The sequence below is a fragment of the Alligator sinensis genome, unplaced genomic scaffold, assembly GCF_000455745.1.
Source record: "Alligator sinensis unplaced genomic scaffold, ASM45574v1 scaffold194_1, whole genome shotgun sequence".
Lineage (NCBI taxonomy): Eukaryota > Metazoa > Chordata > Crocodylia > Alligatoridae > Alligator > Alligator sinensis.
Window position 1 is genome coordinate 3,168,451 of NW_005841945.1, and position 22,972 is coordinate 3,191,422.

At 39.6% G+C, this 22,972-nt stretch overlaps 1 protein-coding gene across 1 annotated transcript in view; it reads right to left on the reverse strand.

The window, feature by feature from the left end:
* Positions 1–3,583: 3,583 nt before the first annotated feature.
* The window catches only part of LOC102386334 (serine-rich coiled-coil domain-containing protein 1-like), a 361,000-nt gene continuing 341,611 nt past the window's right edge, over positions 3,584–22,972 (reverse strand). The window contains exons 4-5 of the mRNA XM_025199483.1: positions 19,868–19,945; positions 3,584–3,821 (exon numbers count right to left, since the gene is read on the reverse strand). Coding sequence (XP_025055268.1) covers positions 3,741–3,821; positions 19,868–19,945 — 159 coding nt within the window. The 3' untranslated portion in view covers positions 3,584–3,740. The remainder of the gene's footprint in view (positions 3,822–19,867; positions 19,946–22,972) is intronic.

Below are 22,972 nucleotides of genomic sequence, written 5' to 3' on the forward strand. Positions count from 1 at the left end.
GATGGGGAACTGGCAGGCTTGGAGAAGGGGCTGGCTCATCTGTGGGTGGCAGGGGTTTGTTCATCTGGAACTGGGGTGAGGGGCTGGGGAGCTAAAAATAGCCCAGTGGCAGGGACAAGGTAAGAAAAGCACAGCCCTGGGGTTGGGGCCAGTGGTGGGTTTTTCCCAGCCCTGGGGCTGCATTGGAACTATACAGAGTTTCAATTAGATTTGGCTAGCCAGACCCTATCTAAGTTAGACTGCCTCAGACGTACAGTTAGCTTAGATCAGGTTGGTCATTTTTAGAATGATCTAACCTCCCAAATTTCTGTACAGTTCACACTTAGATTGGCCTAACCAGGGATCGAAATGTAAAGTACACACATGGGCAAACTAAGTTAGATCAAGTGGCCATTTTTAATAGGATCTAACATCCACTAACTTACCCAAGTCATAGAATCATAGAAAATTATGGTTGGAAAGGGTCTCAGGAGGTCATCTTTTCCAAACCCCGCTCAAAATAGGACCATTCCCATCTATATCATCCCAGCCAAAACTTTGTCTAGCCAGATTTTAAAAACCTGTCTTAAAAATATTTAAAATCTCTGGATGTAGAGCCAACCTGAACAGGGTGCATGGCCCATGGCAAATCAACCCATGCAGGGGCCCACCCCTGGTCCGATCCTATGTGCCCTGGACCAAAGAAGCTGCTGCCACCATCAGCAGCGGTGGCGGTGGCACCAGCAGGGGAAGGGGAGTAGCGACTGGCTGGATACAAAGCTAGCAGCGGAGGCACAGAATTACCATGGCCACTCTGTCCAGCTATGCAGGGCCCCCCAAAGTGCAGGCCTGGGGTGGTTGCCCCAATTCACACCCCCACCCCCACCTAGAGATGGCTCTGTCTATATGTACCTTATAAGTAGGGCGATCATATGTCTCAGTCTGGCTGGAACAGTCCCAGATTTTGAAGGCTGGTCCCGTCCTGGCTTGTTGGTGAAAATTAAAATGAGAGTCCTGGAATCACAGGGGCATGGAGTACAGGGGCATGGTGGGGAGGCAGAGTGGCATGGTGTATCAAGCAGCTCTGCCTCCCCTCCAGATGGCCCGTGCCTCTGCCACTGCCTGCAGCAGCACTGCTGACTTGGGAAGGTGGGAGCAGTGTCCCGCATGTCCCAGATTTTCTTTTGGTCACCCTACTTATAAGGTGAAGATTATGGAAATATTTGAGCCTTTACCCAACCTTTGAAGATTTTTCAATGGATGGACTACCTTGTAAAGGTCACAAAGCAGATGAAACATGAGACAACAAACACAATTCACCCCTTCCTCTACCCAAATTCTTGGAATCTTAAAGCAAAAATGCACTTGTTTCCAGTTTTCTTCCTTTCTTGACTTGTTCTCATCTGTCTCCACTCAGAAGATCTACTGGTGTAGGCAGAGCACAAAACCTAGTGTCAAATTGCTGACACTTTTCTTCTTTCAGATCTTCTACAGAAAAATAATACTGTTGGCCTGATGAAGATGGTGAATGTCAAGAGGACAGAAAAAAAAAAGAAGGCGGCGACATGACTAGGAACATAAGGTGAAGTCTCAGACCAGAAATGACTATTAGAAAATACCAGGGAGGAGAATTGACAAGAAAGAAAGAGAAGTAGTTGAAAAACAGAATCCATTAATAATCAGCTGGTAAACATTTCACTTATATTGATTAATTATGCCTTTGTGATTCCTTTGGTGTTTGGTCTTTTTAACAAGTGGAATAAGGTAGGTAAGCATGTATGTATTCAAAAATAATCTGAAGATCAAATGAAAGGAAAAAAAAAACTGATCAATAAAAAACGTTATTGTATTGGCTATAACATACAGCCCATACGTCAAAGTCAAGTAACATATTTGATTACATAAAACTATGTACAAGACAAAAAATGTCTTTGTTCTTGATGGGTCATTTAGTTTATTTTTATAAAATTTACATTCATTTCAAGTGTGCTTATTTTGAAATGGTGAGATTTTTATTTATATATGTATAAAATATCCTTCACATCAAATTCAGGACCCTACATTCTAAATAACTACTAATCTGAAAACTGCATTATGCACAGAACTGCTTAGCATGTGTGTGCACTCCAGATACACCACACAAAGGATCCTAATTAATCCCCACTCATGACTGGAACTGGGTGGTCTTGTCAGAAGTCCTGGAATGCTCCAAAAATGTATATGGAGATGAGGCACAGGGCATCCTGGTCCGGCTTCAGGTCATGGAGGTTGGGGCCACACTAACCATATGGGTCAGGCTGAGAGAGGGTGCAAAAGAAGGCTTCTGGGTGAACTGCACACAATGTCATAGCTCACCAGGACTTGAAGATGAGTTAGCGGTGAAGAGGACTGCACTTAATAGGCACTACCATATGTCTTAATTCGATGGATTACACTAATCTACTCTTGCTATAGGTTCCCATTATCATGTTTGACCAATGTGGGCCATGTATTTTATAGTTATGCTCAGTGTTGACTGAGTTTAATCAACTTCATAGTTGGCTTCCATTGCTGAGCACATGTTGCTTTTGGCAGCAATTTAATGATAGACAATGTATTTAGTGACATTTCCTTGTATGTAACTAATTATAAGACAAGGGCCCATTTTTCCCCATGCTAATTGAGGGGGCGGAAACCTTGTCTTATATTCAGGGAAATACAGTATATAAATATTTGTCTGAGATCTAAATCCTCTTATCAGATGACGATCCTGCTAGGAAAGGGGCTAAGAGGATATGGCTGGTATAAGGTCCTGCTACCCTAAGTGAGGTTAAAGGGGAAAAAAGCAGGGACTACTAGATAAGGAAACTTAAAAGTAGCTAAAACTGGAGTAAAAATATTTGAGCTGAACTTTGCAACCTTAACCTTATTGCTGATATCTGGTTTCTTGGCTAATATACCCAAACTTCGGGGAAGGGTTTTTGTTTTTGTCTTTTGTTTTGTTTTTTTAAGCCAGGCACCTTTCTCAATTTACACTTTTAAAAAAAATGATCATCTATGCAATTATGGCCTCTGAATACAGTGTTCAGTCTCTTTGTGTGGCAGAAGACGCTTATAAGATGTCCTTCCAAACAGGAACCCTTTTGAGAAATAAAAAAAGTGGAAAGTAATCTACACTCTAGGATTAGGTCTACAAGACACAAATGCACAAATTCTGATCTCAGTTTTCATGCAACAATAAATGTGACCAGAATTTGGTCTAACATTTGTAAAACAATGCTTAGTTTAACAAAATGGATATTCATTTAATTCACCATATATTGAAATGACTTGATCTTATGTGCACTGATAATGCAAAGCCTGTTATCACTGCAAGATAGAAAGTAAAGCTTGTCCAAATTAATGGGTCATTTTCATAAACTTCTGGTTTTTAAAATATATATTTATAAACTCAGAGACAAAAGGGTCAATGGAACATAATCGCATTAGTTATACTGGGTTTGCCAAAGATAAGAAGTATACACAGATGTCAAGAATAATTTTTATTATCAATAATGAACATTTTCTTGATAACTTACTGAAAATAACTTACTGATAAATTTATTTGATAAGATAGATACTATTTTCAAGAATACTTGTGATCTTTTTGATAATGCAAAGATTATGAAATAAAATTTCATTAAGTTGGGGAAACATGGGAAGTACTGGTAAAATGAGTTTCATGGCATTTTCAACAGAGTTTAATTTAAATCCATAAATGCAGAATGTCCAGATGTTGTTTTTTAATTTAATAATGACGGAACCAATGAGATGCTGATGGGTTTGTAAACTGAACCTTCAGTATATGGAGAATTCCACAGGGCCTTAAAAAAAAAGAAAAAGAAAAAAAGAACATAAAATGAAATCTTAAAAATTAAAGGACATATATTTGATGGTAACACAAATAAAATAATCTTAAAATAAAATACAATCCAGTAATATTCTGACACATTGCCAAACAAATACTTACCATGTTATAATAAAGATGATTTAAAAGCAATGGTAAGTTTAACAAACAAAATTGTAATAATGATCATGATCATGGATACCAAACTTCAGAGAGTGACACACAAAATGCGAGATTTGTGTTGGGAAGAGATCAGAGTGAAGAAATAAACATGAGAAAGGCCTTTCTCCTATCTCTTATTTCTGCCTGAGCTTCATGGGGCGCATCTACGATGCCCCTAACAGCGCATGTGGTACTGCACAGCCAGTTAGTACTTGCTTTGGCATAGTACTAAATGACTGTGCAGTACCTCTCAGTACTGTGCAGTCCTGGCGGTACACAGTTATTTTTAGATGCTACATCACTGTAGTTCATTAGTATGGCGACATAGCATCTCATGTAGACACTCCCATGTATTAGGGAATCCTACCAATAACCTAAACACAACAAGAAAATACTTTAGATATTTTTGTTCCTATTAATATAAAAAGGAAAATAAAAGCTTCCAACTGTACTCATTTGAAAACCAGTGGAGATATATGGATTGTGTCGGTAAGGTTCCAACCACTTATGTATTCAAGTGGGCTCCTTCCACTCCCTTTGGCATTCCAGTGAAAGTAATTCAGCATCAGGATTGGGACCTTAGGGTGAAGCACAAACTACATAATGAATACACATCTGAGAATTTTCCCTTAGACTTACCATATATATTTTCTTAAAACTGGTGTTCATTTGCTTATAATCCCATGTTAGGCACTTGCAATTAACTCCTTTTTTCCTGCTGGCTTTTACCTTTTCCATTTGACAAACACAATTGTTTTTAATGGAAAAGAGTGCAACATGGCTTTATCTTATTGTTTCACTACTACTGTTCTGAGCCATGCCAAAAATGACTGATAAATTGGTGATCTCCCCCAATCCCCCCATTCCAAAATGAGGATGACTTTTTAGGAACAGAACAAAAATATCACAGAGTCCTAAATTCAATGTCCTCAAGTGTTTGAGTAACAAAGTAGAGAATGTAAAATAAATAAATAGATAGATAAATAAAATACAGAAGCCCTTGCCCACCTGCTTGACACTAAAATGTAACTCATTGAAGCTGTTCTGAACCAAGTGGCAGCATCCCTTTATAAGAAACAAGGTAATGCAATAATATAATAAAAGCCTTCATACCAAGCATCAAGTTAGTAGAAAGCAGCCAAAACAAAAGAAAGAGGACTTTATTCAGATTTACAAAACAGATAGGCCAACAAAAACAGAAGAGTAACATTCTTTTTCAGCCACACAGAGTTGGAAGGAGAAGACAGATATTACCAAAATTGGAAGAATATTGCCTGCAACAGGGAGATCTACAGATTAACAAGTAACGATGACTAAAAAAATACCCGCCGCCCCTCCAAGTTCATACTTCTAAGAAAGCATTGTGGAACAGAATGGTGATCAATAGGGCTGTGCACATTTTTGCTGGCTGTTTTGTTTCATCTTGAAACAGCAAAATTGAAATGAAACAAAGGGCTTTAAAACAGCCTCAAAACAAAACGAGGGCAGTCAAAACATTTTGAAAGTTTTGAAACGTTTCGTGCTTCAAAGCTAAAGCTGGCCTTGCCTGCAAGGAAACAGAAAGTAAGGAGAGCAAGGGGAAAGAGGGGGGAAGGACACAGAGAGGGAGAGCCTTAACACACACACTGGAGAAGAAGCTCCTGCAGGAGACAAAAGAAGGGCTGTGTCACAGTTTGGCTGCTGGAGATGCTGCTGGTGCTATTGTGCTAGTGCTCACTCACTTATTTTATACCTGTTGCTAGTTAAAGTGGTGGACTGGGTGGGGGTGCAAGGGCGGAGGAGCCCTCATTGGGACACACTACCGTGTCATGTAGAGGCCCCAGCACCAGTGAGGACATGCCCTAACACACGAGTTTTGCTTGTCAGTAGCTTGAGGTGCAGTTTTCCAGAAATACCTGCACCTATCTCCTTGAAACCTGGCAGGGTTCATGACCTCAGTAGGGGCTACCATCCCTGCAGTTTTCACCCTGCTGTGCCGTAACACACACACGACATGAGTTTTGCTTATCAGCAGGTTGAGGTGCAGTTTCCCAGAAAACCCTGCACGTATCTCCTTGAAAGCTGTCAGGCTTCATGGCCTCAGCAGGGGCTCCTGTGTCTTTCACCCCCCTGTGCCTTCACACTTACAAGTGACACACATTTTTCTTTCAAGACTTAGGTGCAGAAATTTCTGGAAAACTAAACGTCAATCTCCTTGAAACTTGGTAGGCTTCATGCCCTCAGGAAGGGCTATGAAACCTGCTCTTTTCATCCAAATCTGTCGAACAATGACAACGTTATAGGCAGTTTCATGCTTCCCCATTATAGCCTATGGGCTAAACATCAAAAGAGTGTTGAAGCAGCAAAACAGTTTCAATGAAATGAAACAGAACAGTGCTTTCAAAATGAAATGGCAATCAAAATGAAACATTGTCCCATTGAAACGGTAAAATGGAAGTCAAAATGAAATGGTGCTGTTTTGCACAGCTGTAGTGATCAGTCTTTGGCCACGTACAGGTGTTATATTTCTACTGGGAGACATTCAGTTCTCCTGGTAGAAACCACAAGTATACAGATATTACACAGTTTTTCCTGGAATAAAAATGGCAGTTCTTGGAGAAAAATAACTCATATCTGACCTGGTAGAAGTTACTTCTGGGAGAGTTTCTCTAAGGAGAACAAAGGCCTGTATACTTTCCAACTGTTTGGCTCTTCCTGGGATGAGGAGAAGCTGGGCACCTAGGAAATGCTTCTCGTGCTTTCCAGAAATGGGTCACTCTAATCTGGAGAAGATACATGGGAAGCTGCTCCCACCCCTCCCATAAATAGGAAGAAGGGGAACATACCAGGTCCCCTGTGTGAAGAGCAAGCAACAGGTTTGTCACACTGCTCAGTCTGCTTGGGTCCTGGTTATGAGAAGCAAAGCAGAGAAGTAGCCACCTCCTACTCCTCACAAAGGGGTGTCCAATGTGAGGGGCAGGCAGGGGACTTTGCCCCAATGCTCCAGTCCCCCTGGAAATAAGGTAAATGAAGCAGATTCTGCTCCCTACGCTTTCCCCAGGTTGGGATCACCATGGTTTGGTGGTAGAGGCTTATGTTTTCAATACTAAAAGTACCAGTTTCCATCCCTACTGACAGACTATTGTTGGAGGTCATTACAAAGGCATAACCTCTACAGGCATGTGGACCTCTTAAAGGCATCAGAGCCTTGGGATAAGATTCTTCTGCCAAGTAAAACATTATGGATATGTGAACTTTTTCCCTCTCCAGTGAAAAATGTACAGTAAGGGCATGTTTGCGCCGCAGCACTGGCTGCTTTTAAAATGCATGTTAGTGCTGAGAAAATAGCAGTGGTGTGCTTTTGAAGTAAAACACATCAAAGGTGTTTTTGTTCAAAAGCGTACCACTGCCATTTTCTCAGCACTAATGAACATTTTGCCAATTATACAAACACATGCAATGTAGTGCCATGCTCCTTAACTCATGTGCAGATCTCCAGTGCATTGGAGCAGACAAATATATGTGTATAAATGCCCTAACAGCTTAATAATGATGCTAATGGAGTTGCCCTTAGTTCAGTTGGTGGATTCCTGCCTTATAAAACTTGATGGGACAGTATATATGATGGTGGTAGTGAGAGGGCACTCGTTTAAAAAGAAAAAAAAAATCTCATACTCCTCTCAAGCCTACCTTCCATTCAAAGTGAGACTTATGCATAGGAACAGTTTTAAAATAAATTATTAAAATGCAATTAAAAAGGCTAGACATAAAGAGGAGAGGGAGGAACCGTAGTCTTAAAGAAGCAATCATGCAAAACAGATGTGTACAAATTCACAAAGAAACAAAAAGACAATTTGTTGTTCAATATGATTTGTGTAGGGTTCTTTGGTATTGTTTATATATCCAGAAATTTTGCATTGGGCACATTTTAAATTATTTATAAAATGAATATGTTGTAGACTAAGAATATACCTGAAACATTAGAGGAGCAGGGCAGTAGCATTAAAAACATAGTTTATAGACAATTTCTCTGGCAACAGCCAGATGCTTGCTTACTTGCTTGCAAGCTTTCTTTCTTTCCTTTTTTTTTTACAGTATAAAGGAGAGAATGCCCTGATATATTTCCATTTCATTCCAGTAGATTGTATATACCTTATCCATGAATATATCTAGACCTCAGTAATGAGAATAAATGATTCACTAAGATGTTGCTTAGTGGTAATGTAGTGGGGGCAAAGGAAAGGCCAAGCTGCAGGGATCTGGTGGCAATGGCAAAAGCCCCACACCACTGAACTCGCCAGCAGTATCACCAGACCCTGAGCCACAGGAGCATGGCAGCATCATGCACTTCACCACCAGCAGAGCATGCAGAGCTGCAGGAAGCAGGGGGCAGAATGGCTGCGCTGTCAGGGGCAGAATGACCATGCTGGCAACAGCCCAGCACCCTTGGACGCAGGAGCAGGATGGCGGTGGCAGGTTCAGTGCACCACAAAACTTACCATCAACCCAGTGGCATCCCACGCTGCAGCCAGAAGGAGCCCAGAGACGGGACAAAGAAAAAACGCTGGTGCCAGCGTGGATGTACTTTGTAAGTACATGCCAGCACCAATAAAAGCCCTGTGCACCGGTCCAAAGACAGGACTGGAAGGAAGTCCCTGGCAGCCTAGGGCAGGCTGTGGGAGAAGCGGAGAGGTAGAGAAAGATGGGTGGTGGTGGCCCCCGTGTGGGGAGCTGCCCCTGCACACTGACTCAGTGGAGTGAGTTGACGTGTTAGAGGAGGAGACCTGGGAGCCCTACTGTGAAGAGGGCCGAGAAGGTCAACAATAGACCTACAAGGGAAGACGAGGATGATGGCTGACAACAACACTACCTCCGTGCAACACCAAAGTAACAACAGGTTGGCACTAGGTGGGGTGTAGGGGAGGTGGAGCCCTAAGATCCTCGTGCTACCCAGTGACCATAGCTAGACACCACTGAATGGGGAGTAACAGCAGTCCCCAAGGTAAAAATTTCCATCAAAGACATGTCAGGCGAGAAGCTTCACTGGGGTAGGTAACTGGTGCCAGGGCAAACTGTTGGCATACAGGATCGTGGTTGGCTCGGGGTGACCAAAATATCCTAAACAGGGAGCTCCAGACTGGCACGGGAAGTTACAGGTAACCATCAGAGGAATAAGATGATCAGCCTATCAAGTTAGTCTGCTGTGTGCCTTATGTTGAACCATACAGGGTGCATCTACAAGATATGTTTACTTCTGAGCTAACTAGCTTTGCAGGAAAAGTCTTTTTGTCTACATGTGTAGCTCTATTCATATTATACAAATACCACCCTGCTGCAGAGTTTATTGTGTGCAGCACTGCATGTGCAGACACTGACATGGCTGACTGGGGCATGAGGGTGCTTCAGTGCAGGGGCTGCCTGCTTCTGCCTAGTCTCATACTGGAGCACCTTCGTGCCCCAGCCAGCCCCTTCACGGAATGTTAAGCCAGGTTGGAACAGCCCCAAGTTGGCAAGGTGACCCCCAGGTCCCTGACCAGCAGAGACTGCTCTGGCCTGGGTCAATGTGCTGCAGGCTTGGGAGCATGTGTAAATGCAGTGCCCGGAAGCAATAAACTGCAGTGCAATATGTGCTCGAGTTTATTGCTTTGCCTAATATGCACATGTATATTGCTTTGCCTTATATGCACATGTGCCCTCATAGTAGGAAAAAACAACTCTATGAATCTACACACGTAAACTACACTATGTATTCACTATAGGTAAAAGGCTGCTTAAATCACAGTTAGACTTACCAACTTTTTTCCAGGTTTCTGTGGCATAAAGATCAAATTCTGCAGATATTTTGTTGATGTGCACTGGTGGCCCCACCCCTCAGCACTGATTGGTGAAGAGGCCCTGAAGGGGAGAAATGATAAGGGGGCAGTGGCTATCTTGACTGCTAGCTGCCCTTCAGCAGCCACACTCCTCAGTGCTGACTGGTGGAGGAAGGACGAGGGGGAGGCAGCCATCTTTTCTGCTGCCCTTTTTGTTACCCTGCCAGCCAGTACCTTCCCCTCCCAGAAAGACTCAGCAGTATCGAGGACCACTGGCTCCCACTGGGCAGCCAGCATTTTATTTTTATTAAGTTTTTTGTTGTTGTTGTTGATTATGCGGACAATCCTTGATTTGTGGCTTCCACGAAATCCATAAGACTGTGATTTAAGTAGATGACTAACCATGGGTGGAAGTAACGAGAAACCATGCAAAACTGGTGAAAGGGGACAATTACTGAAGACATGTGCACAGAGGAAGTATGTTATATCTAAATACATTATAAAACTAAATTTAATAGCTGCCCTTACCTTGCAACAGTCGTTAAAGTATCTAACTTCTTTTCACCCATATATTTCATTGTTAAGTCTCCAAAACATGATATTTTTTTAACTCTATCCCCTGTTTACCATGATACTATCTTACAGCTTCGTTTCCTTGCTAGTGCTTGGTTTCCCTTCAGCAAAGATGACAAGCAACATCAAATTACAATTGGTTAAAATTAGCAAAGGGACAAACCCAGGCGTATGTCTCCAGATGTGAAAGACAATTAAAGTATTTAAAGGGTGAATGAGAGCTACTGAATCTTCAGTTTCATATAGGTTCAAGTAGAAGGGGAAAGGGATAAAAATAATGACTTACAGATGTAAAATGACTCAGAAATTATACACATCAGATAGAGATATTTAAAGATCAGTAATACTAAAGAGTTTTAAAGAATGATTACCTGTAACAGAAAGTGAGTTGTAAACATTTCCTTTCTAAATAATAACAAATAGAAACTCAATCTAGAGAAACTTTAGAGAGACTTGACTGGCCAGATGCTGCCAACTGCTTTAATTACACCTCTGAAGAAAGAGACAGGGTTGATCAAGATATATTTTTATGATGGGTTTAAGAGTTAAAAAACAAAACAAAACAAAACAACGCCCCTCCCCTCCCCCAGTGCTTGTGATACCATAACAACATACTGGGGGTAATTTCATATGCCAATTAAAGAAGTAAAAAACAGAAAGTCAACTAAGTCCTAGCTGCAAGTGTGCATGCAGTTAAGCTCACACAGCTGTAGCTGCAGCTTGTGTAAGTAAGTGGAGTTCCACAGCAGCTGAAGAGCTGGTCCACAATTTAAAGAATATTGCATTATATCCCAAGCAATATGTTGCCCCTTCAGCAAATGAAATCTCAGCAGTGCTATAGTTTTAATATACTTTCTGTTTATACACAAAGTTCCACCAAAATACTTACCCAAAATCACATAAACAAATAAAAAACAGAACAAGCCAAATGAAACCATCATACGTACATTAATCTTCATAACAGTAATAAAAAACCCACTCTAACTTAGCAGAGGTGGTAAACATTCCATTAGAGACAGTCATGTTAGTTTAGATACATTAGGTATGCACCCAAAACCCATCTGTCCCAGTACCCTGAATAAAGTAGAACTACTGAATCACAACTGTTCTTTTACCTTGTGAATTATTAAAAGTTTACAATAAAAAAGTAAAACATTAAAAACCACATCTATATTTATATGCAGTCTTCTAGCAGGCATCCTCAGGGAGAGCTACAGATGTATCGAACAGTTGGAGTCATAATCAAGGATCCTGGTTTTCTCTGATTTAAAAAAATCCCCAATTTTCAAAAAAAAGTAACCCCAAATCCACATTTCCCCATGATTTAAAAGAAACACCATTAATATATATTTAGTCATGGAAAAATGTGGATTTGGGGTTACTTTTTCTAACCAAAAATTGGGGACTTTTTTAAAAATCAGAGAAAACCAGGATCCCTGGTCATAATCAGGACTCAATAAACAGATATGCTAAAATGGCCTTCATACAAGCCCCAAATTCAACACCTGGTTGTTATACATCTGCATGGATAACACTCAGTTTTAAAATAAACTGCTTTTCGTATATCTGAATTGCAAGATCAGATCCCACATATGAAGTAGAGTACAGTGTAAGATTTCTCTTAGAAGTAGCTTCCTTACTCACTGCCTTTTTAAAAAAACATGTATTTTATTTTCTATGAAATACTGAAAGACCTCTACTCATCTTTCCATAGTGCATTTTCCATTCATTTCAGGTAATATTAGGGTGAAAAATCCCACAAGCCTGTAGTTTTAAACTTCTATTTCTAATGTATGTGTGCGTGCATGTGTGTATGCACACATTTTAAAAATATTTTACAAATATGTGTATACAGAATACCTCATGGAAATAAATGCCAGAATGTACAAGTGGATCAAGGATTTATAGCATTCCGAATCAGAGACTGCTATCTCTGGATGTCATCCAAAAAATGATTTTTAAAATATATATATTCAGTATTGCTGTAATTCTGATTAAGTCAATGGTAAAACACTTATTGACATCAATATAGAAAAAAGAAAGGTCAGCATTTAAGTGCTTTACAAAGAAAATTATAGGCCTAAATGTATAGGGCCAATTTTTTTGAAGGCAAGTACACCTGCAAAAGAAAGAAAAAAGAAAGAAATGTGTTTAAAATATTTTGTCTGTATTATCTAGAAATAATTCCTCCTATCTGATCCCTCTTTCTAAACAATTAACTTGGATAGAGCCTTAAGTATTAATTACTTTTACACAAAAGACATTGTGGGACAGATTCTTTCCTTCTCCTGCCTTCATTATGCATATATTTTAGATGCAACACTTTGTCTCGTAAGTCCATCTGAAACTGTCTTCCTTGTCAGCAACAACAGAAGAAAACTCCCCCTGATGAACCTCATATTTTTCTTCTCTCCTCCCCAGAGATTATTTTCTTGGGAGGGAAAAATGTAGAGCGACATAAAAAAGCCACTGTAGATAGAAGAATTACCTTTGCTGTTGTGTGAACATAAAGCTTGTGTCTGTCAATAGGTTAAACATCTCTTGTCTACCGCTCCAGAGTAAAGCAAATATTACAGCACACTGGCAGTAATAAAAGAGCAGATCCCTTACTAAGATTATGGTGGTTTAGTGTCAGTATGACTGGAAATAAAAGGACAAACCTGCAATAAAGTAAATGGAAAATTTCTCCAATTACTTTATTAAATGCTAGATATGTCTTTCAGTTATAGTTTTACCTTCATTGAAACAAATATAAAGGAAAAATGTTAATTTAAAGATATAAACATCACTATAAGCTTCAGTTTAGAGCAGTGGTGCCCAACCATCCAACTCCACAGGATCAGGTGAGTGGCACAGTGTCAGCTCACAGGCTGGATCCCATGTTGCACAGGTGTGCTAACCTGATCCCACATTGCCTGACTCAGAAGTGTGAGAGGTGGCATGCAGAGTCATGCTATCTGACCCCTGGGGTTACTCATGGGTGTGGAAAATTAACAGCAAGAAAGCAATAAGTCATGCTGCCACTACTCCCATGCTCCAAAATTTCTGGAGCCTAGTGGGCTGGGTGACAGTGCTTCATGGGCCAGATCAGCCTATGGGCCAGGAATTGAGCACCCTAGTTTAACACATACATGGGGAGACAAAACCATGACTGCTCTTAAGAGTGCTATTTCAAATAGTACAAAACATAGTACAAAATAAAAGTCCTAACCCTAAGAACCCCACAGAATGAACTCCTTCTGCTCCCTTAACCACCCCCACCCTTCTGAAAATAGTGCTGGGGCTGGCAGGGGATTACCCAACCCCTAGGGCCCAACAGCAAACTTCTGTTGAATCTGGGGGATCTTTGTAACTCATGGTGCTTCCTGCAAAATGCCATGAGTTACAACAGGGAGCTGCTCTTCTGTCTGTGCCCACAGAGTTTCAGAGCTTCATTACAATGATTTGAATATTTATTAAAAAAAACTATTTTAATCTAAGGCTGTTTGCAGTGTCAGGCTACAAAGTACTTACAGTAGGCATACATCTATTTGGAAGCATCTATTTGTATAGCAGACATTATCAGAAGAATCTGCCCTACCACTTCATATAATCTTGTAATTGGCCACATTGCTATTTGACTATATCTATTCATCTTCCATCCTGTTTTAATAACCCAACTGACACATAAGAAATTATTCTTTGATCTCTCAATAAAATAAGTCTGTGCAGAAAAGGGAAGGTGAAGGAGGTTAAATTGGCATTGATTATTTAAGACACATTCATCATTTATTTAGCAATCTTCCATATCACAAAATCTGTTGTGCTCACTGGCTTTTCTGAGATTCATATTTGTTTTAAAATGATTCTTACTATGTGCATTAGAAAGCAGAAATAATTTACTCTAACATCAAGTTGAGGTCTCCTGACAAGCTGCAGAAAGGAGAAAGTGGCTTTTTGTGGAACCTTCTAAACTTTTTCAGGCTATCCTGTTTTCCTTTTTTAATTACTATCCCTCCCCTCCATGTTTGCATACATACACCATAGCTAACTTGATAACATTTATTCAATGAATAAAGTGGTTACCATGAGCCACTGAAGGCAATGATACTGTACATCACTAAAAGGCCAGGTCTACATGAGATGTTGACTGCATGGTTGTTACGGTGCAGGCATTTAGCACTTGCATACATAAATAATAAATGACTGTGCAGTAACTGGTGGTACTGCGCAGTAACATCCCTGAATGGCTTTTTGGTGATGCTGACCATGCAGTAACTCATTACTACTGTGCAGTAGCTTGTTGCTACTGTGCACTAATAACAAGCTCCTGTGTAGTAATAACAAGCTACTGCAGTCAGCATACCATGTAGATGTGGCCATGGAGGACAAAATGTGTTGAAGATATTAAGAAATACTCTACTGGAGTGTTTTTATTAATAAAGAAAAGAAATTAAACATTGAACATTAATTTTGTTTTAAAAGAACCTCAGGAGTGGGGTAGGGGAGCAAAATTTATTTTTGCTTCTAGTTCATAGGTATGTCCTTTATATCTTTTTTGCTTGTTTGCACAGAAATAGTGCCTTTTGGCACTGATTCTGGATGGGAGAAAAAGAATAGAAATGTCCACCAACTTTTACCAAGTAACTGCAATTGTTTTTGATCACACATGACTCAATAAAAATAGACCTCAGTGATTGTTATAGATATTAAGAATGTAACCCTAATTATGTCCCATGTATGATGGTGATATCCACACAGTAAATTTCAAGAGAACAAGAAAAACTGCATTCAAACTTTTGGTCACCATCCCTAAACTTGGCAATCAGCATGACCTCTTCAACAGAACAGCTTCTTTATTCTCTTTCCCACTTCCTTTCCCCTTCAGTTACATCCATACCAGACTTTTGATTTTTGTTTCACAATTATATATACACACATTCGTATTCAAAGGCATACAGGAAACTAACTAATAGGCTGCAGGAAATGAACTAATTCTGCAGTAGGGTAATACTTGTAGTAACAAGTACTGTCCTGCTGTGGAGTTTTTTACTCTGCAGCTGAGCATGTGTAGATGTTGACACGGCTGGCTGGGGCAGCTGGCTAGCCCCACATTACTTCTTGTATCCCAGGCCAGCCCCTCCATAGCATGGTGAGCAAGGTTGGAGAAGCCCTGAGCTGGCAGGCTGACTCCCTGGGCTCCCTGCCAGCCAGGGCTGCTCCAACCCTCAATTTCCTGCAGTCCTAGGTGCACGTGTAAATGCAGTGCCTGGTGGCAATAAACTCTGATGCAATAAGCATCAGAGTTTATCGCTTTGCCTTAATAGCACCTGCAGATGTGCCCAAAGACTCTTAAATAAGGTTACATTCTGGTCAATATTATTTCATACTGTGAAATATGTATGTATATCACAACTGACTTCAATAGGAAAGAACCAATTTCACCATTACCTGTAAAGAGACACAAAATTTGATACATGAACAAAGCAAATTATGTAAACTACAATCTTGTGAAAGGTAGTGTGCTGCTACTTTGTATATATTCCCTTCACTTCCCCATGTCTTGGTTCCATTCTAGTCAAGATGGTCAACACACACTTTTGCAGGGAAACAGTTTCACTTTTCTCCTTCATCTACTTAGTGTACCACAATTTTCCCAAGGATCCTATACAAGACAAATCAACGCAGGTGGCTGTACTGTTTCCTATAAAAAAAAAATCCACATCTGCTTATGTTGCCATGTCACATTAAGTTATATGAGAAAACATATGGTGACACAGTTGATGTTTCCAGCTATAACACAGTAGGGATGTGACAATGGGGAATCTTGAAGATTTGCTGGCACAAAATACTGTTAAGAAACTGCTGCTCAGAATAATAATAAAGGGAAGGGGAAGGAGATAACTTTAGTTTGATTATTAACTAACTGTTCAAAAAAAGGGGAATACTATTCTGATAACCTTAGGAATCTTAAAAGTAACTCTTTAACACAGGATATAATACCATTGTAATGATCCATTGTCCCTTCAATAATAAAGCATGTTTTAACTTGTCTGCATTTGAAACCATGTGAAAAAGTACTGCATTTCACACAAGCATTCCAACTCAATTTTTGTAGTTGCTTATAATTCCAAGCAAATGTCTTCTTCCCCATCACTGTGAATTAATCTAAAAAATCCCTTACTAATAGTTGTGGACCTGATCCAACAACTAACTCATTGTGGATAAAGAGGTGTGGAATGGGCACTCAGTAACATCTTTGTACTTAGCTTGCTTCTTTCAAAGGCAGTGTACATCACTGCCACTAAACTTTGCCTAAGGGCTTCAATCCTGGAGGAAGGAAAATTGATGCTGCTGAACTATTATTTCAACCTGCATCCCCTTAAAACATATTTATAGAAAGTGATTAAAATTTATTTCATCTAGCTTACAATAACTCCTCACATTACAAATATGCTCTTTACTGACAATGAAATGAAAAGATGTGTCATGAAGGTTAATACTGATTAAATGAAGCAGAATGTGATTCAGAAGCAATATGGTCTGACCCTGAGAGATACAGCATAGTAAAGAAGTGTTGCTTTCTTTGATGCATTAAGGGCATGTCTACATGTACATGACTAAATTAAATGTGCATTAAGTTAATGCACACTAAGCAATTTTTGGCAAGTGTCTACATGTTCAGGGACTTGGCACTAAAGTTAGTGCACTTGGCACTGAAGTTAGCGCCTAGACCCTGCAGCCCTGCCATGTGCCTCTAGTGGCTGGGCAGACCCGGCAATAAAGTTAGTGCTGGATCATGTCTACATGTGCATTAGTGCACTTTAAGTAACCATGCCTAAATTTGATGCCTGCATTTGCAGGCATCAAATGTAGTTGTGATTAGCTTAATTTTACCATTTTAATGCGCATTAAGGGTGGGCACATGTAGACACATGCCCATAATGTGCATTAAATTAAGCTAATGTGCATTAACGCATCTCATGTAAATGTGCCCTAAGACACTCAACTTATCAATGAAGCCCCTAGAAATAAACATTTATTTTCCCTCCCAACAGCATATTCCCTTGAATACAGGGTGCTATCTTCAAAGGGAAAGCAAAAAAAGTAATGTACGGAACTATATGATTATGAGGGAATTTCAACATGTCCTCATTTTTCCTAATGTTTATCTCTGTGCAAGTAAATCGGGAAAGTGGGGAGAACTGTTTCAATTCTACTGAGATGGACAATGACTTGGGAGCACAGGAAATTAGGGCTGGAAGGCACCTCACAAGGTCATCTAGTACAGCCTCCTACAGAATAATCTCTAACTAAACTACCCTAGCCAAATGTCTGTCTAACATGCTTTTGAAACTTTCCAAGCATACAGATTCCACAAATTCTCTAGGAAGTCTGTTCCAATTCCTGACCACTACCACAATCAGAAAGTTCCTCTTAATCTCTATTTCCCCTGCTGAAACTTAAGGCCACTGCTCCTAGTCCTCGCCATAGAGAAAAGCCCATCTCCATCCTCTCTCATCCTTCAGGTATTTGAAGACAATTATCAAATCCTGCCTCAGTCTTCTCTTTGCCAGGCTAAATGACCCTAGTTCTTTCAGCCTTTCCTCATAAATCTCACCTCCCAGGCTCCTAATCATTTTTGTCACCCTGCACTGGCCTCTTTCCAAACTGTCCATGTCATTCTTGAAGTGTGGGACCTAAAACTGGACACAGTGCTCCAAGTGTGGCTTCATCAGTGCTAAATAGAGAGGGAAAATCACTTCCTTTGATTTGCAAGTGACACTCCTATTAATACAACCCAGAATGCTGTTGGGTTTTTTCCCACAAGTTTATACTGTTGGCTCATATTCAGCTTATGGTCCACTGTAACCTCCAGATTATAAAAGGGCAACCTTTCCATGGCAACTAAATATTAAAGAAAACTGGCAGATGCCAGGATGGATCAGTTGTGGCTTGAGGTTCCAAATACAAATAAAATTTGTCTAAATATGCAGTCATAGCACAGAAATGAGACTATTCACTTATGCAAGAGAAAGTATGTCAAGTTTAAAATTCTGGATGATAGAGTCCTCTCTTGGGGCTAAGGGCTAATTTCCTCCAACACAGAGAGGCAATATGTGTACCAGCGCTCAAGCAATATGAAAGCCATCTTGATGGGTGCATTTGGTACATTCCCAGAGTACTCAAGCATTTAAACAGGTTTTCCTTACATTTGCAACATTTCCCAAAAGCTTTCTAATCATTTCACAATTATGCAGAGGAATATTGCAAAACAGGTTGCAGATATTGCTACCAATACGCAAAAACAAACCAGGGCAAATGTAAGGAACAAAAAGTTAAAACTTTATTCCAGTGTGAGATGTACAAGAACAAACAACAAACCTTGTTGTTTAAAACAATGTTAAATGTGTCTACACTCTTAAAAAAGTTTGTCATCATTCAGGAAAGCATTTTAGCATGCACTCTATTTCATGCTCACTTAGAAAGACATGTAAGTACTAACAAACTTAAATACTTTCTCAAATAAGAACACTTCTGAATTAGGCTGGGGGTTATTCATTTATATAAACTGCTAAACTGTTTTCTTTGTACACACTTCAAATTGAAAAGTAAAGATTTTCCATGAGAAGCATACCTCACCTGAGGTTTTTAAGACACTAGTTAGACCCCAAATAGTCCCATCAATAGTACATAGACAGACTACTGAACACAACAGAACCACATTCATGTACCTCATGATATAATCAAAGCCTTACTTGGTACAGCAACCTTCAAACATAAGTATGGTAAGAAACTCTTACATTACAAAAAACCCAAAAAAACACAAATAAAAAGTTGGGATGCACTTAAGTCAAGATTCATGATTTGAAGATTCTTTATCCATACACAGTCAGGCATAAAATTATCCAAACTCACAAAGAAAGACTTTTGGCAGAGTACACATGTACTACAGAAATAGCGCTCTTATTGACAGTCATGTTTGATAATCATGTTTCTGTAGTTTTACTGAGTATATAGATGGTATTAATGCACAAAGATAAAAATTCTAATTTTTAATTAGTTTACTCACAATACATAAGTATTTGGAAAAGTTGCATCTCTTATTATAGTGCTAGAGCATAAAGATGATTTGCTTGTTCTCAGGTAATTACAAACAATAACTTAAGTTGTTAATAAGCAAATAAACACCTTTTTAATACCAAAAAAAGAAATCACAATCTACTAATAGGTATCCCCCATTTGTTTGTGGCTATTCCAACTCTGGAGAATATATTGGAGCTGTTGGTAAAACAGCAATTAATAGGATATCGGTATGCTGACAGGTAGCTGCAATTATCTTTTTCTATTGCAGAAGGCATTTGAGAATCATTTACAAGCAAGAGATGAACAGTGTTCTACTAAATCCTATTAAATCAATGCATGGACACAACAGTAGCACAGGCAAATAAACAGACAGAAGTCTGAAAACCAATAAAAGATGATAAAAAAAATACTGTTTAATACAGCTACTTACATCATGGCCTACAAGTTCAGTCTGTGTGGATTTATCTGCTTGGGAAATAAGAACCTTCTGTAAATGTTGGGCTTTTTCCTGCAAAAGAAAACAACATATTGTAGGTGAGTCATGTTCTCCCTCTCTGGGCTTTTCAACTATCAACAGCCACATAATAAGTGCAAAACTCATACACTGGCAGCTGTTTTGAAATGGAGTATCTTGGTATTATTCTCACTGGGAGATTTGTTTCCCTGCTACTGTTATCTTATGTATCAACTGAGCCATTTATTAAGTGGACAGTGAGCACATAAATCGTGAGTATGCATGATTTACAAGGTTGATGGGAATATTACTGTAGTGTGATGCACAGGGCCCTTCTTCAGGATCAGATTTTGGTCTTCATGAACAAAACGTATTTGCGGATACCATAAACTTATCTGCAGGAAAAGGAGCTAGCTACATTTTACACAGCAAAACCAACTTCTGGACAGTAAGAAAGAAAATATATGAATTAACGGTGGCCAGAAGATTTTACACAATTTTTTTTTCCATCAAAATATACTCTTTTATCAAAGCCAAAACACTTATTGGAAATATATCAGTATATCAATCAAAATGTTCTGACAGAAAAAGTTCCTGAGATCCAGCATAAACAATTTAGTTAACAAGAGAGAAAGAGACTCAAAGAAAACCCCCAATTGCTTTGACACAGTTATGATCTGAGAAAATGTTTGAAAGGTTTTTTTGTTGGTTTTTGTTGGCCGGGGGTGTTGGCCAAATGATTAATAAAATACATTTGAAAAATCTTGAATCGTGTCACTAAATGGGATTGTTGATCTTCAGCCAACTGTAATATGGACCACAATTGTCTCGTCCCCCCCACCCCCTCACTCTTCCTCCAGCCCTGGAGAAGTATAAGGTAAATTACTACAATTATAGAGGATGATGTATAAAAACTAGATGGAGGAGAGATTTCCATGAAGCAAAAAGGAAACATTAACTTTCTCCATTACCCCAGTCTAGTCTTTTGGATATTACTAGTCTGTCACTACATTTCTCAATAGTGGGTGCGTCTACACATGCACTTTAATACACATTAGTTTATTTTAATGTTTGAGAGCCACTCTATTAAAGCACCTGGAACGTCTCATATACCAGTGTCCCTGCACTTCAAAATGGAGGGAGGGGGGTTTATCTAAAGCTCATCAAATGTGGGAGGCGGGTGTTTATCTAAAGCTCATCAAATGTGGGAGGCTGCTGAAGCATGGTAATTGCCACGCTCCAACAGACTTGATTAACAGAGTCTGCTCTGATGTGTTCAAATTCTAGTGCATCGGAGCAGCCTCCCTGCTTGTGCATAGGCACCCCATGCTCTTTAGTTAATGACCATTAAGACAGGCTAATGCACATTTTCCTAGTACTTCACAATGGAGGTACTAGATTTAATGCACATTAACTAAAGCACATTAATGCACATGTAGACATGCCCAGTACATAATTACTCACTTTAGACCCTAAGATTCACACACATTTTTCTCCATTGGTCCTGTAAAGTCACATGATACAAAAACTTGGGTAAATGGAATCTCAAATAAGATGAACCACAGATTATACTGCACTGAGAATATAGGTCCTGAATTTTCAGCCTTATCATTTAGGATGCAAGATTGGAGTTATGTCCCTCCAAATGTGAGTGTTATGTTTTAAAGCTGTCAGTATAATCTTGAATGGTGTTAAGAAATAGTCAGGCACTTCCATTAAAGATTTTTAAGCAGTGTGAAAGGAGCATCAAAATACCCAATGCCACGCTGAGATAAACTGAATTGCTAGACATAATCTAAAGTGTAAATGATTCCATGGTGCCTGTAGCTGGGCTGGTATGCATACAAGACAGGTAGTCAGTGAAAATGTAGATTGACGAGTCAATGGGTGAGACACAGGCTGGGGGAGGGGGGGGGTCTGTCTCTCACCTAATGATCATAGAATGGGTATGGCAAATGTGTGCGCATACCCTAGGACAAGCAACAATGTTAATCTCTGATGTATTTAGCAAAGTCACTTGAAAGTAGATATTTTGCTTTGTTGCTTTGAGTTTAAAATTTTAAGCCACCAGATAGCATCAGCCAAGCAGATGATAGAATCATTGCTGGAGGGGAAACTTTCTGCATGATGTGTGGAAGGTCCAGACACAACCTGCTATGAAAAAGTAGATTAAGCAAGAATAACTTTTTCGCCTATGTCTTATCCTAAACTTTTCTGAAATGTAAAAGCCTGGCATAGAGTGAGAGCAACATTTCTAGAATGTATTTAAGTATGTTTGGATAGAGGAAGGGAGAAATAGCGCCAACATATATACTTAGTCTTAAAGGGCTTGGTTCATTTGGTTCTAAAAAATGTCTGTAAGTATTTGGTCTTTGTAGCTCCCCAAAACATAAGGGGGGAAGCTGTGTTATTATTCACAGTAATAGGGATGGACAGCTTAAAGGATGTTCTAGGGGTTGAAAACATGTTTTAAAAGCTTTGCAGTTTAGCTATCCATTAAGTACCTGCATGTTTTTGGAAGCATATTTTGGAAGGATGTTTCTGATGGCAACTAAAAAACATCTTCCATCATGAAAACAAAACAAAACAAAAATGTCCATGTTATGTAAATCATGACTTTCTGATTTGATGACAGTATAATTTAATTCTTTCCATACAGTGATAACCAAACTACGCCTTCAGCTATAGAAGCACAGTGATGTTGAAGACTCAAATTAAGCAGATTTGTAAAGTACAGACCAGCGTTCCCTCTAAGCTGTGTGGTGTGCACAGCCGTGCGGGTGTGCACATCATGTGCTGTCAGGTGTGCCTGCGGAGCTGCACACACCATGCAGCTTAGAGGGAACGCTGTTACAGACACAGAGATACTAGATGTTCTTGGGTTATCAAATCCTCTGAAGCAAGAACACAGGAGAGAGAAACTGGGGTATGGTAAGAAAATATTGAGGCAAAAAGGCCTAATAAGATTCTATAGGGAATTTGGCGGGGGCGGGGAATAATTCGCCTGTAAAAGATATTTTGGCTGTACTCATGATCTGTATTTTCTTACTAAGCCTTCCACTTTGAATACTGTTATGAGCA